Source organism: Mesoplodon bidens (genome assembly GCF_964165515.1).
Source record: "Mesoplodon bidens genome assembly, chromosome: 6".
In the NCBI taxonomy this organism is placed as follows: domain Eukaryota; kingdom Metazoa; phylum Chordata; class Mammalia; order Artiodactyla; family Ziphiidae; genus Mesoplodon; species Mesoplodon bidens.
In genome coordinates this window covers 1,914,079-1,931,336 of record NC_138162.1, presented here as the reverse complement: position 1 = coordinate 1,931,336, position 17,258 = coordinate 1,914,079, and the positions used below count along the sequence as shown (strand labels likewise).

The 17,258-nt window shown below is 54.8% G+C and overlaps 1 protein-coding gene across 7 annotated transcripts in view; it reads right to left on the bottom strand.

Annotated features, from left to right (window-relative positions):
- Nucleotides 1–277: 277 nt before the first annotated feature.
- Nucleotides 278–17,258, bottom strand: part of CAMSAP1 (calmodulin regulated spectrin associated protein 1) — a 56,951-nt gene continuing 39,970 nt past the window's right edge. For 3 of the 7 annotated variants that reach the window (XM_081237292.1, XM_081237294.1, XM_081237295.1), the window contains 13 exons: nt 15,745–15,884; nt 15,562–15,658; nt 13,681–13,837; nt 13,132–13,223; nt 12,501–12,585; nt 12,249–12,335; nt 9,551–11,915; nt 8,510–8,646; nt 8,183–8,391; nt 7,797–7,899; nt 6,233–6,351; nt 5,666–5,784; nt 278–2,211 (listed from right to left, as the gene is read on the bottom strand). In XM_081237292.1, the coding sequence (XP_081093418.1) occupies nt 1,909–2,211; nt 5,666–5,784; nt 6,233–6,351; nt 7,797–7,899; nt 8,183–8,391; nt 8,510–8,646; nt 9,551–11,915; nt 12,249–12,335; nt 12,501–12,585; nt 13,132–13,223; nt 13,681–13,837; nt 15,562–15,658; nt 15,745–15,884 (4,013 nt within the window). In that variant the 3' untranslated portion in view covers nt 278–1,908. The remainder of the gene's footprint in view (nt 2,212–5,665; nt 5,785–6,232; nt 6,352–7,796; nt 7,900–8,182; nt 8,392–8,509; nt 8,647–9,550; nt 11,916–12,248; nt 12,336–12,500; nt 12,586–13,131; nt 13,224–13,680; nt 13,838–15,561; nt 15,659–15,744; nt 15,885–17,258) is intronic. The other 4 variants (XM_081237297.1, XM_081237298.1, XM_081237293.1 and 1 more) reach the window with 3 other exon arrangements.

The window sequence follows — 17,258 nt, the reverse complement described above, 5'->3', positions numbered from 1 at the left end:
AGGAACGAGATTTCAAGCACTGGGCCGGCAGTGCCTCTAAATCTTCACTGAAAACAATCAAATTCCGCTGACTTCAACAGGACTGTGTTATAAAATGACAGAGAAGTTGTCACACGTCTTGTCTGCATAAAGGAAGAAGTTGGAAAGCGTCCCTTCTCTAGAAGGATGTGATTCTCTAATAAAAGGGACGTTAGTTAGAGACCACATGGAATTTCTCTACAGCAAGGAGCTGGGGACACTGACCAACAAAACATGTCGCGACAACCTCACGCAGACGTGATCATAAAAAGCAAATTAGTTAATTACTTTATTACATTTTAGTGCTTTCTTAAAATAAATATAATAATATAATATCAAACATACAGTGAGAAATAAAGCACACGTGTGAACGGCATGGTAACAGGAAAGTTCACTCAGGACTGTTTAATACTCAGCACTGGAGAAACCGCACAGCTTCGTTACCTATTTACAGACAGAGCTGCTGGCTACCGATATATACAAACCCAACCGGGAGAGGGCAAGGCCCTGCCGTTTCTGTACCACGTTCCCTCCATCCTCATGGACACAGTCCACTCACCCTTTCATTGAAAATTACCAGTATACTTGTCTTAACTGTTTCTCTCCACTGACCTTTAGTTTTTTTCTGCAGTTTGAGATAGATTCAAGTAACACTCCCGAGAAAACATGTGCAAAACTAACATATGTGACTCCAGAATCTTCCGGCAGTCGGGTCAGCTGGTCAGTTGCACAGGTGTCGGCAGACTTCCGGTGCCGTGTGGAGTCCGGGCAGGAACGTCTGGTCCGGAGGAGCACTAGTGACTGTCAGGACCACCGTGGAGAGAACCCAGAGCATTCCACTGACTTGGCGTTCCGAGACAACTGCAAATAACCCCTTTAATTGTCTTTAAGCAGGCGACACAACAAAATGCTCAAACTAAACCGAGATCCGCACCCTTACTGCTCTTCCAGAAGCAAGAATCAGGACGGGTGAGTGATGACATGATAAAAACACTAAAAGAACTGTCAGCGTAAGTGCATCACCTTTTAAGAGAAACATGCTCAGAGTGAAAAAGATTCTGCTTTACCAAAACCTGTCTTTATTAAAGTGAACAAATCATGAGCGCACTATCCCAAACGTAATGAACGAGGGCTGTAATTGGCTCAGCTTCCTATTTTCAGCTAGGCAAGCACCAGCAAGAGTACCATTCACCATCCTCATGATTGCGTGTCGGCGAGAACCCCTCCGTACTTGTAAACGTTATTTTAGCAGAAGACAGACTTTGCAGATTTCAGTGCTTTTAGTGAACTGGTATTTTCAGTAAACTTTTTCTGAGCAGCAAGGAACAAGAATTTTTTTCAGAAATCTTAGAATTGGATATAAACGTTGGCAGTAGACACAATCAATAAATATACAATTTCTCAAATGAAAACGATTTCCCCAACACGAGCTCCTTTCCTACAGACATTCAAAAACCCTGACCCAAGATCGAGTCTCAGTCCTATAATCTCGCGAGATTACAGCTGGCCAACAAGAGGGGTGTCAGGTCATGTGCAAAAGGGGGTGAAGTGAGAGGCAAGAAAGCAAAGGAAATCACTTTTTAATTTATACCGAAGGAGAACTTCAAGTAAAAGGAATCCGCTGCCTGGAGCTTCTGGGCACGCACCCCCTGTCTGGGAGCCTCCGCGTAGCGGTGACCACGGCGGCCGCGAGCCGCTGGAGACGGAGCTGAGTCCTCACTCCGGCTCCACCTGCCGTCCTGTGTGCTGGGACCTAAGGGAGGGTTTTCTCGTGTTGTCTAGAAGCCTCTTTGAAAAAGGTCTGTGATTTTGCACACTTCGTACCCAAAAGGATGAACATAATACATATCGAGCTGGCCGGCGCGTCCTCGGACTCCTGCCGCACCAGGGTCATTTACGAGTCTGTGTCTTCTTTGGCACCGAGGGCCGCTTGGGCTGCCACAAGTGGTTGTGAATGGTGAGCGCGTCCACACTGACGGACATGGTTTTGGCCGGGATCAGGTTAAACTGTTTTCGGTCTGAGCTGTATTTATACAGTTTGTCGATCATCTTCTTGGTGATGCTCTTTGGCCCTGTGCCAGTTAGTTTGTAGATTTCTTCAGTGTCAGGATAGTAGCAATAAAGTGCCCTGAACTGGCAGCCAGCATCACGAAACAGTATGATGTAGTGATTCGCGTCACACTTCTCCAGCTCCTGTGTGGAGGGAGTGAAGGAGGAGAGACAGGGAATATGAGACCCCCCCCGCAGTCATACCGCAGCAGCCACCATCCTGACCAGGAGGCCCGCGGCCAGCGAACCGCCCACCCCGGGGCAAGCTTTCTAGGACACAAAGCTCTGGGTTATCCGTTCAGTGGAGCACCATCTACCACTGAGATTTTACTTCAGTCCAGGTATCCAAGGAAAAAAATGCTTTTAACATTAAGTGAAAAATCACAAGAAAAGACGCTCGATATCATTAGCCATCAGGGAAATGCCCATCAAAACCACAATGGGGGACTTCCCTGGTGGCGCAGTGGTTGAGAGTCCGCCTGCCGATGCAGGGGACACAGGTTTCAGCCCTGGTCCGGGAAGATCCCACATGCCTTGGAGCAATTAAGCCCATGCGCCACAACTACTGAGCCTGTGCTCTAGAGCCCGCGAGCCACAACTACTGAGCCCGCATGCCACAACTACTGAAGCCCATGCACCCAGAGCCCGTGCTCCGCAACAAGAGAAACCACCACAATGAGAAGCCTGCGCACCACAACGAAGAGTAGCCCCCACTTGCCACAACTAGAGAAAGCCCGCGTGCAGCAATGAAGACCTAATGCAGCCAAAAATAAGTAAATAAAATAAATTAAAAAAAAAAAAGACAAAGTTCCATTTAAAAAAAAAAAAAAAAAACCACAATGGGGGGTACTCCCCTGGTGGCACAGTGGCTAAGACTCTGCACTCCCAACGCAAGGGGCCTGGGTTCGATCCCTGGTCAGGGAGGGAACTAGATCCCACACACATGCCGCACCTAAGAGTCCACATGCCGCAACTAAGACCCAGCACAACCAGACAAATATTAAAAAAAAGCCACAAGGGGGTAGCACCTCATGCCCACTAAGCTAGAGTCAGACAGACAATAACAAGCGCAGGCCCTGGTGCGAAGAAACAAGCACTCATTTTCCGCTGGTGGAGGGGAGGTGACACAGCCTCTGTGTCGGCCAGTCAGACGGCCAGTGGTTCAGAATGTCACACAGAGTTACCATGCGACCCAGCAATTCTTCTCTCAGACACTCGAGAGAAGTTAAAACACGCATCCACATAAAACCTGTGCACAAACGTTTACAGCCGCACTATTCATAACGGTCAAAAGTAGAAACAACCCAAATGCCCATCAACAGACGAAAGGATAAACAAAATGGTCCAGCTGTACACCGGGAAGCTGTTCAGTCACAAAAAGGAATGAAGCACCACACTCGCTACAGCTCGGAGGAGCCTCGGCGACATGACGCCGAGTGAAAGAAGCCACCCCAAAGGCCGCCTCGGGTGTGGGTCCCTTCGCGGGAAGTGTCCAGAAGAGGCAAACACACAGAGGGGACCGCAGACCTGGGGGGCCGGGGGCTGGGGGACGAGCGCGGGGAGCGGCCTCGGTACAGGACCCTTCTGCGGGGGGCAGGTTCTGGGATCAACTGGTGATGGCCGCACCCCCTGGGAACAGACTGAACAGCCCTGAACTAGCGCTGAAGGGGGGATCTCACGCTGCGTGAGTGACCTCTCGGTAGCGCTGCCACAAGAGAACCGGAAGCAGGCGCGACCGTCAGCACTCGTTACAGCGTCTGCCGTGCCGTGTTCTCAACGTTAAGAAATCACCAACACAAAAACATTTTAGAACAGATTCTCCTCGTGCCTGAAAATGTCTAGTTTCGTGTTCTACCCCTGCAGCTCTCTGAGTGTGGGCCAGGGCTCCTGACACCCTCTCCGGGTCTCTGCTTACTACCGAGACCCGTCCCACAGTATCCTGAGACGTCATCTGCCTCGTGACCCGCCCCTCAGGGTACAATGTCATCGTCCAGCGGCCACGGGACCGTGGTCTGTAACAGAGAGACTCGGGAGCGGGTCACACCCAGCTGTCTTCTACGTAGCCAGGAGCTAAAAAGACTCGTATGATGTAAAACAATGCCGCTCTTCTCACTCTGGTTTTGTTTTAGAAAACTGTAATTTTTCACAAATAGATACTATTCTTTTCAGAATCTAACAGGCTTGTTGTTTTTTTAAAATAAACAAATATATTTATAAAATTAAGAAGAAAAAGCAAAATTTAAAGCTGCAAGTATAATGCTGATTTCAACGACATAAAAACCGTTTAGACGTGAACAGAACTAGAGGCGCAAAGACACATCCAGGCCCCCGGGCCCCGCCCTCCGCAGGCTCATCACGGCCCCGCCTCCACCCTCTCGCCTCTCGCGCCTGTCCCTGCCGGCAGCCGACATGGCCACTCAGGAGGCCGTGGCTCACGGCCGTCCTCTGCCCACAGCTGCATTCACCCCCTCACCCAAGGCAAAGCCAGGTCCCCTTCGGCCCACAGAGGCCCGACTGGAGCTGCCCCGTGACCTCTGACCCCCAGCTCCCCGGCTCCAGCCCCAACCGGGGGATCAGTCCCACCTGGAGACCGTGAGCCTCCCCAGATCTGCGGGGCACCCTCCCCGCTCCAGGCCTCTCCTCAAATGACACCTTCGAGTAAGACCCACTGACCGACCAGCCTACTGGCCACTGCAGCCACCCTCAGGCCCGCGTCCGGCTCCCCTTTCACTCTTTCCAGACCGCAGCCAGAATCAGCACCACCCACTTTTGTAAACAGGTTTTTGGGGACCGAGCCGCCCTGTGGTCAGGCCATGGCTGTTCTCACGCTGTGACGGCACAGATGAGCAGACCCGCCGGCCTCCAGTGTTCCTCGTGCGACTGCTCTGTCACGGGGCCGCCTCGTGCCTGGGACCCTCGGCTCCACAGCCAGGCCTTTGCGTCTGCTCCTGGACCAGCCCAGAGGCTGGAGCAGCTCGGTGACACGTGAGTGGAGAGGAGCCCCGCGCCCCGCACGGTGCCCCGAGCCAGAGCGTCACTCAGGTCACGGCACGCAGTCCTGACCTGGACCCTCCTTCCACATCTTCCACCCGCTGAGGCCACCACCACTCAACGTTAGTGACCGAGGGCTGCTGCCCCCGGGGAGCAAACAAGTCAACCCAACGGGACAGAAACGACCAGCATTTTGCCCCGAACTCCCACTTCTCCAGTGGCCCCAGCTCAGAGCCGGGGTCCCTCCTGTCTCCACCCGACACCACCTCCGACCCGCCCGCAGACACCCTGCCCTCGACACCAAACTAACTCGAGAAATCTCACCCACTGCCCGTGGCCCACCCTGGAGGGCCTGCCCTGGACCCCCAGCCCCGACCCCAGCGCAGCCCCGTCCGTCTCGCTGGTCTGAATCCCGCTCTTCCGCGGAGCCGTCCCAACCGCGAGGGCCTGGGACACGAGTGTCCTGCGTGTCGTCACACACGAGTCACACACATGCAAGACAGCAGCCTCACGTGTCAACAATCAGGATTCTCTCCTCTAGAAAGACCCCTCCTTTATAAACACCCTTATTCTACATAAAAAACTGGGGGTGAAATTCGATACTTGCCTCTAATATTGAATTCTTGTGAGGTTCATTCACCTTTCCGGCCAGACAGCAATGGGATATAGCATTGTGAATAATTGGTTTGTTTGATTTGCTGCTAGGCTCCTTAAACAGCTTGGGACCTATGAAAAGCAGGCCAAGATTTGCAAAATTATTATGTACAGCATACACACACGCACACACACACACACACAAAAGAAAGGCAACAATTTTGTAGAACCAAGCAGCAGGTAGGCTGAATTAAGGATGTTTGTAATTTTTTGAAAATGGGAAGTAATAGCCACTTCAAATCTATGACAGAATTCTAAGTTACAGATTTTAAATAAACTAAGGAAAAGACTAAAGTAAGTAATAATTTATTCCCTTTCTAATTTGGGTTTCTTTGATAAAAAGAAAAAAAGAAACCAAGCAACAGTAATTTTTAAAAGCCTAAGGTTCCAAAGTGCCCAGGACGCCAGTGAGCCATGGGCTGTGCAGACACAAGGGCACGTCACCCACTGCGCCCGTGCCCCGCCCCCCCCACCACGACGCAGCCGTGTGCCCGTGCCCCACAGAGAGGGAGGCTGTCACCTGTGTACTCGGCCACCGAGGCAAGGGAGGACGCGGCGGACGCCGTCTCCCAGTCTCTGTCGGTGCTCCTGCTGGGGTTGCGGCTCAGGATGGGCAAGGCTTCCAGGGACTCGACTCTGCTGGGGAAGAGGATGGGGGCGGGGCTGGGAGGGCGGCGGGAACGCCTCCTCTCTCCCGCAACTGGCACCGGCTGGCGGGATCCCGCCCTGAAACGGGCCAGGCTGCACCATCGGCACATGAAGGGCCATCGGCCGCGGCAGGAGGCTGGCAGCAACGGTGGGGTGCGCAGCCGGGCTGCTCCCTGGAGAACACAATGACAGACTCGGGGCAAGACACAAAGACCCCACCCGCCTCGGGCACCAGAGTGACTTCATCAGGGAAGGTTCGCCCTCACGCTCAGCCTTGCTGGCGTGGGAACCAGAGGACCCGGTTTGGGCCAACTGCACCGCTGCCAGACAAGGGACCGGGACCCCGGGAAGGAAGGACGGGCAGAGAGGGCCGAGTCCAAAACCCCGGCAGGTCTCAAACGACTCTCCAATCCCTGGCAGGCCTGAGCCGCGTCCCAGCAGGGTCGTCTCCGCTGAGCGGGACACAGACGCTCATGCAAGAGAGACAGGTGCGGGCACAGTCTGAATCCAACCCTGGTAACCGACCGCCTGGACAAAATTCCAACCAGAATTCAGAATCCCTGGGAGGTGTCCTCCACAAAGCCCTGGCGACAAGAAGCCACCGGACGTGTGGAGAGGCAGGACAACACTCATGATAAAGGACAGGAGGGGACCCTGCCTACCAGGAGGCCAACCCCAGCCGTGGAGGTGGCCACTGAGGCCCGCGGGCAGACGTTCAGGGCCATCGGCAGGGTCCCCAGGCCTCCGCCCGAATTCCCCCTTAATCACAGAGGGAAATTCTCCAGCACCCGTGGGAAAAGAGCACCTTAACCCAAGTCAAAGTGACACACACAACTGGCTGCACTGAGAAAGACGCATCCTCCTCTCTGGGGTGTTCCCGCCAAAAACACACAGCCTGGACCTAATCCTGGGAAACCCACTGGGGGACGGGCAACAAAATATAACTGGCCCGTACTCAGCAGAAGCGTCAAGGCCCAGGAGGACAAAGGAGGGTGAGGGCCTGTTCTGGACAGAAGGGACACAGTGACTCAGGGCGACCGTGGTCCCGCACGGACCTGGGCTCTCAAGGACACTCCGACAATCGGCCACGGCGGGCGTGGACTGGGGACCTAACGGCAGCACTGGTTTGATGACTGTGGTGACACAAGACAATGTCCTTGTTCAGAGAACGTACGCTCCAAAGCGTTTAAGGATAAAGAGGATGTCACCAACTTACTTGTCAACGATTAAAAACGAAACCGCGTGCAGGGCCGGGAGGACAAGGGGACAGGGGACAAACATGTCGAAACGTTTCACTAACTGGTGAACCTCGGTGCAGGGCGGTTAGCTCCTGCGACATTACTGCCACGGCCCTGGACATCTGAAACCGCACCAAACTCACAGCGACAGAACCACTGCCCACACGGTGCCCCGCTGCACGGCCCCCGGCCCCTTACCGCTGGGAAGGCGTGCCCCCCGAATGCACGCTCTCGGGCTCTGTGGTCGCTGCGGAGGCCAAGGACAGGCTGGAGCCCGACTGGGCCCGGCTCAGGTCATCCGCTGCCAGAGACAAGACAAGACAAGCTTTCGTGACACGCGTGTTCGGCCCGCCAGCCACCTGTGCAGCAGGAGAGAGAGTCGGGGGCCCAACGCCAGCGGGACGCGGGCCCCAGGCTGGGACCCTGCCCACGTGCACGGCTCCCACCACCTGAGCACCCAGCGCTCAGTCCCAACCTTCCCTTCTGTGCAATGGGAGAGCCCCCTCCAGCCCAGCCTCACGGCCTCGGGAGAACTGCAGTGGGCAGGGGCCGCGAAGGGGGAGGGCCCCGCGCCGCCCGCTCACGTGGGGGGGTGCTCTTGGGCCCCGAGTCGCCGCCGGGCTCTTCCCGATGCACGGACTTGGGCCGCGGCTTCCTGGGCCTGGACTTGGGCTTCCCCAGGCCCTGCTCCTCCAGGACCTGCTGCTGCTTCCGCCGCAGGTACTCCTGCTTGATGAGCTCGCGCCGCGCCTTCTCCTCCTCCTTGCGGATCCGATCTTCCTCCGCTTTACGCCTGCGGGAAGGAGCGGCCAGGACGCCCGGTCACGCCAGCGCCGCGCGCGGGAGGGCACGACAGACACGGCGTGGCCGCCGACCGCGCGCGGTGCCTGCCAGGCCCCCGGGCCACCTACCGCGCCTCGTCTCTCCTGAGCTCGACCTCCACCTCCAGCTGCTGCCTCCGCACGCGGGCCTCCTCGGCTTTGCGCTGCTGCTTCAGGAGGAAGGCCGCCCGCTTCCTGGCGAGCTCATCATCCGCCTTCTGTTCGTCCTGCAGGGCAGACGCCACGTACAGCGCGGCCGGGCACGACCCCCGCTGGTCCCCAGCACTGCCGCCCCCGGCCCTCAACGCACCCCAAGAACGTGAGACGTTCCCTGCTCCTCGTAACTGAAGGGTGAGCGAGCGTCTCTGTACAGACGCCCGAACACAAACGGGGGCCAAACCGCACCCTAGGGAAGGATTTACTCTGCTGGCACCAAACTCCATTCGCCTTAAAAACTGCGCTCGTATCTCCACAACAGGAGCCAAAACCCAGATGGGTCATTTGTCTGTTTCCAACTTAAGAGCACAAATGTCAGGCAAAGGCCGTGCGTGTCTCGTGAGAAGACGGCCCTCACAGCTCCGGGGTGTGTCAGCCACCTCCTAAGCGCCAGGACAGAAGGAGACGCTATCGAGACAGAAAGGAATCTCACAACTCACTGCTCTCTCCTGAAGGAAACGCTACAAGCAAGGCACTCATAGAAACAAAAACGTTTCCTCAAGTTTCTACACCCGCCGGGACCCTTAACAGGGTGAAGCAAACCTTGGCCCAAAGGCCAAGTGCAGCCCGTGACCTGTTCTGCAGAGCCTGCGAGCTAAGAATGTGTTTTCACTCTTCAACGGTTGGAGAACCATCAAAAGAAAAACATTTCGTGACACACGAGAACGAGTCAGAACTCCCACTTCAGGGCCCAGGGCCCAAGGTCAAGCTCTGCTGGCGCACAGCCAGGCTCCCGCAAGCAGGTGCTCCCGGCTGCTTAGGGCAAGTTGGGTCCTTGCAGAGACCACGTGGCCACGAAGCCGCATGCGTCTCTCCCCAGCCTCCACAGAATAGGTTAGGTTCTCTGTGACGCCCTCACTAGGCCAGAGTGGCGTGCCCGCCCACCAGGTGACACAGATGCCACCAGCGCTTTACCTTGAAGAAGAAGCCGACCCCCGGCTTCTGGTCGCCCTCGCTGGCGAGGTCCGCGGAGCTGTGGCGGCCTTCCGTCGCCCCATCATCGTCGGGGGCCTTCAGGTCGGAGAGGTCCACCTCGATGAGGCTAGCCTTGCCCCTCGGGGGCCCGTCCAGGGCCGCGCCCCCCTCTCCTGGCCCCGCCCCCCTCACGCCGTCTTCCAGAACCTCCCTGAAGCCCATCTGTTCTGAGGTGACGCCGGCATCCCTGGAGGAGGGCAAGACAAATGTCCGCTGGTTGCTCTCATCGTGGAGCCTGTAACCGGTGAAGCAGCACTCCTCGTGGGGGTCACTCCCGGGGTCGGCAACCCCCTCCCAGCCCGGGTCAGAGGGCGTCCGGGGGGAGAAGGACCGTAGGCGAGGGGTGGCCTCGACCCCAGGCGTGAGGGCCTTGCCCCGGGAGGAAGCCTGCGCCCGCTCCTTCGGCACCTTCAGCTCAGCCGGTCTTCCCGAACGGGAATTCCGACCCGCACCGAGACGAGGGGGCTTGCGGTGGCCGGCCAGTGCCGTTGGAGAGAGCGGCTCGACAAAGTGGATGGCCCCCTTGACCTTCGGGTCCTGGGAGTTGTTCCTGGGGCCTGGCGTGGGCAGCGTGGGGGACGTGAGCAGCAGCTGCTCCTGCTGCTGGGAGATCCTGAGGATGGCCTGCTGCAGCGTGCTGATGGTCTCATTCAGCTTCTCAATGGACAGGTCGCACTCGCCCACGTCCACGCCCACGTCCACGCCCTCGACAGCCTCCAGGAGCACCGCCGACAGCGCCTTGCTCCGCTCCAGCTCGGGGAGGGCGGCGGGGTCCTTCCGTGGATGCTGCTGGACCAGAGCCAGGTCCTCTCCGTCCAGGTCGGGAGGCCCCAGGAGGTCTCCCCGCCCCTCCTCCTTGCCGAGAAAGTCTCCCACCCGGGACACGCCGCCATCGAAGTCGTCCCCATTGTGCTGAGAATGCCCCCCCGCCGAGGCCCCCGCTCTCAGCGGCCGAGGGGTGGCGTCGGCCCGGCCCCTCCTGACCACGTGCAGAAAAGCCGCCTTGCCCAGCTTCAGGCGCTGCCGTGCCGACAGCGCCTCCACCTTCTTCTTCTGTGCCTCGATGGCCCGGCGCTTCTCCTCCAGCTGCATGTGCAGCTGCACCAGCTCGGAGGCCAGCAGGCTGGCCCGGTCCGCGCCCTGCCAGCCGGGGCCCTGCTCGCCCCTCGGCGTCCACGCGGCCGGCGGGGCGGGGCAGCTCTCCGAGGCGTCGGGCGTGGTCTTCCGGGAGCTGCTGGTGCTCGACTTGCTCTCACAGCTGTTGAGCCGGTGAAGCTTCCTCTCGGCAAAGCTGGTCATCTTCACGCTCCCGCTGGCCACGGAGACGCTGCTGAGCTGGCTCAGACACGGGCTGGAGCGGCCGCTGGCGTCGTCCTTGTCCTCGTGCTCCTTCACTTTCAGGTCCTCCTGCAGCTTCGCCGATTCCTCCTCCCCAGCATACCCGGCCCCCGCCACGGGGCAGTCCTCGCCGGCGAAGTCCTGCTCGGCTCCTTCCAGGTCTGCAACGTCCGAGTCGGAGTCCTGCCTCAGGAGGGCCCAGGCCTCCGGGCCAAGGGTGCTGGGGCTCTGCACACAGCTCGCGGACAGCCTGCCCTCCACGTCCTCGTCAGCTCTGCCCATGTGAAGGAAGAAGCCGTCAGCTGGCTGTCCCTGAGATGGCAGGTTGAAGATGCCGCCGGCCGGAGGCCCACCGCGGGCGTCCCCCACTGCCTGCGGCCCCGCCTCAGTGGGCGTGGGGTCGAAGCCCGTGGGAAGCTCTGAACAGGAGATCGGGGTGAAAGTCCTATTCAAGTCTCGACTGACGTGACCGCCGGGTGTCTTCTTCCGCCCAGGAAGCTGGTGGCCCTCGCCGGACCTCCGGGACGTGAAGCCCCTCGGCCGCCCCTCTCCACACTCGTCCTCCTTGGTGACCGCCTGCTTCTCCTTGGCTGGCCTGAGCACGGCCGGCATCAACGGCTCCAGGAAGAAACTGTCGGGCTGACTTTCTAAGGCGTCCGCCAGCCTCTGGGGAGACCTGGCACTTGCCACCCGGCCGGGGTCAGCACCCTGGTGAGCCGCATCCGTCCTAACGACGGCCAGGAGTTCCTCGTCCTCGTCCTCGATATCGACGTTGTTCAGGAGGCTTTTTCCATCGGTCCTGAGGGCTGCGGGCTGGGGCTGGTTCTGCGGGGTCAGATGAATGACACTGGATGCCAAGCTGTCCTTGCTGATGGAGCGGGCCAGGCTGACGCTGTCACCGGAGCCCGGGTCCACGTCGCAGCTCGCAGCGTGATGGAGAGCAAAGGGCGCTGGCTGAGACGCAGGCCTGCAACATGGGGAAAGAAGCCACTGCACACGCCACGTCCCCACGAGAGGCTACGCAAGCTCGTGGGTGACAAGAACGTGAGCTAAGAAGAGAGAATCCAGATCTTACACGCGGGAGACTTACACAAACCCTCTCCCGGGCCAAAGAAAACCGGAGAGCCTTTCAGTCCAGGAATTCTCGGACACTCTGGCCCAGCTCCCCTTAAAGATGCTGAGGATCCCCAAGAGTTTTATTTATTCATCAATATTTATCACTTTGGAAATTCAAGCTGAGATGCATGAGCAGTGGCCATATTTTCTAAAACAGACAAGTGCAGAGTGTAAAGAGTGGTACCATTCACATTTCTGCAGATCTGACATCTGGTTGGATGCTTGTGTCTGATCTGATTCAACCTGCTGTGATCCCACACTTCGTGAGGCCCTTAGAACGGGAAAAGTAGTGACAGCCCAGTGTTATCACAGATATAATTCTGACCCCCAAGGGACTCCGTGGGCCCCAGGGGTCCCTGCACCACATCTGGGGCACTGCTCTACTAGACTAACGAGCATTTCAAGTAGAAATGTATTTGCAACGCGGACAGGTCACCTGTGTTTTTTTTCTGTCCAGGTTACTGACGCTCCTCGGGGCTGACCGTCGACTCGGGTTAAGGAATTAGATCGGTGTCGCTGGTCTGCAGTTGGGAGGAAACAGTTTATGTTCAGCATTAAGTAACTGATTTTATATCATTTGAAATTCTTTCACTATAATAACCATTTCTCAAGGAAATGCACCATAACTCAATACACCAAGACTGCTAAGGAAAGCAAATAACCACAAGACAAAAATTTTTAATAGTTTCGATAATAGGCGGTGTGTAATTCAACCGTGATCACGGTCATGAAAATAATCAGTGTTAATTACACGTCGATATCAATTAAATGCTGTCAACACCCACTGAGATAACCAGTGGATGTCAATGTAGAAGCTCTTTTTGCCGCAAAGACAACAGTAATCTCCTGTGCGATCCATGCGATTCACTACGTCTCAGTAATGTTTTCACTGTAAAGACTATAAATTCTAAGATACATCAATAAAAATCAAAACAAATTCTGCCACCGTCTTCTCAACTAACATTACTACATCATGATGAGTCTGTTTACTTTGAGAGCCATGATATTAATGAACTCCAGTGAGAGGGATGAGAAACAGCAGGCAGAGGGGAGACGGCGCTTCTTACCGGGGGGGTCCTCTCCCTGCACTGTCTTTTGCTGTTTCTGTCTCAGTGGCAACAACGGATGCGACGGGCTAAAGGCAGAGGCCCCTTTCCCCCTAAACAGAGAAAGGATGGGAGAGAAAAATCACTACCTCACCAATCTTCAAGTTCAAAAACAAATGTGTAAGAAGCTACGGAGACCGTCATGAATTCACACCAACCTGTAAGAAGTTCACAGATTCCTTGGGAAAATTAATTATTATAAAAATGAACCAAAAATGTGCCAAGAACTTCAAACTTGGGATAAACATCCAAACTGCAGCTAGGGGACATACTGACCTCCGGTTATGACCTGTAATACAACAGGTTTCAAGTTTTCACAGTAAATTCAAGTTCGCATTAAGGCTCCCCTGCTCGCCTCCGGGGGAGCAGGGGCCAGAGGAGGCCTTCTCACTACCAACTCCACACAGGCCTGCCATCACCCCTGAGAAAAGGTAATTCCCACAGGAACTGTAAACCAGCAGGAAAAGGGAGGCAGGATGGCGGCTCTGCCCGGAGAGCAGAAAGACTTACAGGAGCTCAGGCTCTTCGAGGTGCAGGTGGTGCAGCTGGGTGGGGGGCTGCGGATCGGCTGGGCTCGCCGCCGCGGGGCTGCCCAGGAAGCTGCGCTTGGTGGCGTTGGAGATGGGAACAGGAGGCCGAGTGCTTCTGGGGTGCGATACTGATTTAGCTGCAGAAACAATTTTATAGAAATAGTTATTACACAAGTTACAACATTAGCAAGAAGACTCTTAAAAAAAAATCCATTTTTATAAGCACTAAAAACCCAACTTTTTTACCTGAAACCAAAACTTCCCTAAAAAAATAAAATAGTTTCAAGGTCAACAAGTGTATTCTGTAATGAATACGAGAAATATTATCCCAAAATGAGTACCAAGATCCAAAGACCCACACCGAGCAGAAGAGCGAGCGCCGGGACCGGAGGCTGCGTCTGGACAACTAACAAGCGGCCTCGTCACCGGGGCCCTGGGGGTGGAGCTGCCAGGACGCCTTGCCGGCCCAACCCTCAAGGAGGCAGCTGCCTCAGCTGCAGAAAGACCTGGTCTTCTGAGCCCAGCATGTGACCGAGCACCTCAGCGGTCACTTCAGCTCAGGCCCCCGTGGGGTCAGGTGAGGAGATCAGGCCCAGCCCGAAGCTCCAGTCTGAACAGGAACCCCGTCTCTGAGGCTGCTCCCCAGAACGCTGGCCCAAGACAGTGCCAGGGACGGTCCCGGCAGCAGGAACCAGACTCCAGAGCCAGACCGCTCACTGCCCAGGGGTCTTACGTGAGGGGAGCCGCCGAGGTCCTCAGGGGCAGGGGAGCACGCCCTGGCCACTGCCCCGAGCCCTGGCCGTCTGCTCTGCCGACACGGCGGGGGTGTATCTGTGTGTCACTTCTGTTTTAATCCCTGATGAGGCTGAGCACCCTTTCCTAACGTTATGAGGTGCCCGGAGTCCTGCTTGCACGAAGCACCTGTTCAAGCCTTTTGCTCTTTTTTTTATTGGTTTGTCTTTTGCTTCTTTTGATATGTTCTGGACACTGTGGATCTGCTGTAGGCATACGACAAGGATCTTCCACCCCCGGTAGCTACTTGATTTCCTTTTTTTTTTACTCTTTTCATCATCTTTTAATGAAAAACAGGTCTACTTTTTTTTTTTTTTTTTTTTTTTGCGGTACACGGGCCTCTCACTGTCGTGGCCTCTCCCGTTGCGGAGCACAGGCTCTGGACGCGCAGGCTCAGCGGCCACGGCTCACGGGCCCAGCCGCTCCGCGGCATGTGGGATCCTCCCGGACCGGGGCACGAACCCGTGTCCCCTGCATCGGCAGGCGGACTCTCAACCACTGCGCCACCAGGCAAGCCCAAGGTCTACATTTTAATGTGGCCAATTATCAATCTTTTCTTCTGTGGCTAAAATTTTTATATTCTTTGTAAGAAATCACAAGGACATGAAAACGTTCTCCCAAATCATCTCCTTAAAGTTCTGTAGATTCTCAAGGCTGACAGATCATTTTACTCTGTGGTAAAACAGATTTTTTTCTGCCTTGTTTTAGGGGCAAAAAATTCAGAGCTGTGGAGCGTGAGGATTGGCATCCCGGACTAGAGCACTTCCTGCCCGAGGTTTGTCAGAATCACCTGGAAGCTTCTCTCCAACGTCTCCTGCTCGCCCCTGGATTCTGACGCTGCAGGGCCAGGACGGACCCCGAGCTCACAGTCTGGAGGGGCTCTGTGCGTGACCACCATGGCGCACCAGACAGGGGCCCAGACTGTGACAGCGCTCTGTCCTCCCGAAAGAGACCACTTAAACACCACTGTCGTACAAAAACCAGGAACCAGTTAAGCACACCTTCTGAGTGCTGTGCCACGACTCCCTTAGAGGAAACAGCTGTCACTTACGGAAAGTGTGCCACTCACCATCTTTCAGTTCCTGAACATCCCTGGGCTGAACAAAGTCTGGTTTGACGTTCTCAAACCACCAGAAGAGCTCGGCAATAAAAACCATGACGTTTGGCTAAAAGGAAAGCAAGAAATCAGGACACAGTGAGGAGCTTATTCACACAGGGCTTTAAAAATGTGTTCTTCGTAATTCATTATTACCTTCAACACTAAGGGAGCATACAGCATATCTTCCAGAGTGAGATAAAAGCACTTGTTAAGATATTCATTGGAGAATTCTCTCAGAAGCCGAATATTATACAGACTGTCCGCCATCGACGTTACCTCTTTCAAGCATATATCTAATAGGTAAAAAGAAAACTACAATTTATTAGAAAGATATTCTGCTTCCTAAGTGTGTGTGGCATTGTGCACATGTATTTGTGTGTGTGCGTGTACATATACGTACAATTTTCAAGTGAAAAACAATTTAAATAAAGGTAGAGGTGAGATTTAAAAAGGTAATAACATTAACAGATTTAAACATCACAACAAGTATTATATAAATAATGTTAAATATAGAAAGAAAACACTCAAGAAAAAGACAGGAGGAATCTCCAGGAGCTGAATTTAATTGTTAACATCTAAAAAGTATACAATAATTACCTGAACTTTTAAGACTGGGCTTCCAATAGGAATAGTAACAATCACCTTTCAGTTTATAAAGGACCTGGCGGCACAAGGCCACTTAACATTTAACCAAGTTCCTTTCCCCCATCCTTCGAGTGAGGTGATCTCCGTGGTTGGGGGAGGGGAGCATAAAACAGGAAATGTCAGGCTTATCCACAGAGAAGCACAGGAACACGGCTAATCACAAAATTCAGGGGCTGTGCGGAGCACAAGTCCTCCTCTGCTGCCCATCTGCACCTGCAGCAGGACAACTGTCCATTTTACGCTGCTCTGCAGGATGCCAGCCCCTCACCCAGGGAATTCCAGCGCAGACACCCACACTGGGCACTGAGCAGGCTCCGTGCGGGGAGGTGGGCCCACCCTCAGACAGGAACCGCTAGGACACCTAGATACCACTCAAGACTAAACTGGAGGTAGCTATAGTGACGACTTAACTTTGCCTGTAAATAAATAAACAGGACTGAGAAACATAACTTATTTTAAAGTAACTTTACTCCTAAGAAGAAATCATTTTCAGTGATTTAGAAATCTCATGCACACATGGGATTCACAGCATCCGGGATCTAGGTATGAATTCTGTCCTACGCGGCGATGCCCTAGCACTATGAATTCTCAAGAGAAAACTTCTATAAGCTGAGTAACTGTGCACATTTATATTGCTAAGAAATGTTTCTTTTTTAAAATTCAGATTATGAAATATTACAAATGTAAAGAACAGACTCCCATGTACTCTCTACCCAGATGGAACGAGTATTAACGTCATACCTTCTCTGATCCAGATCTTATTTTCTGCCAGTAACAAAGCATCACAGTGCTGAAGCCCACCTCCCCCCAAGGCAAACACTCTCCTCGAGCCCCGTGACCCGTCTCGTGTGGGTGTCTTTACCACGTGTGGTCTCTGCCCATAAATCATATAAACAGTGCACTGCCGACCTGGCTGTCTTCAATTTACATTCATGACAACAAACTGCCTATCATGTTGCACCCTGTTATTTTCCCCAAACTCGGAATTACGTTTCCAAATAGTTCTCCGCTGCTGTGGGCAG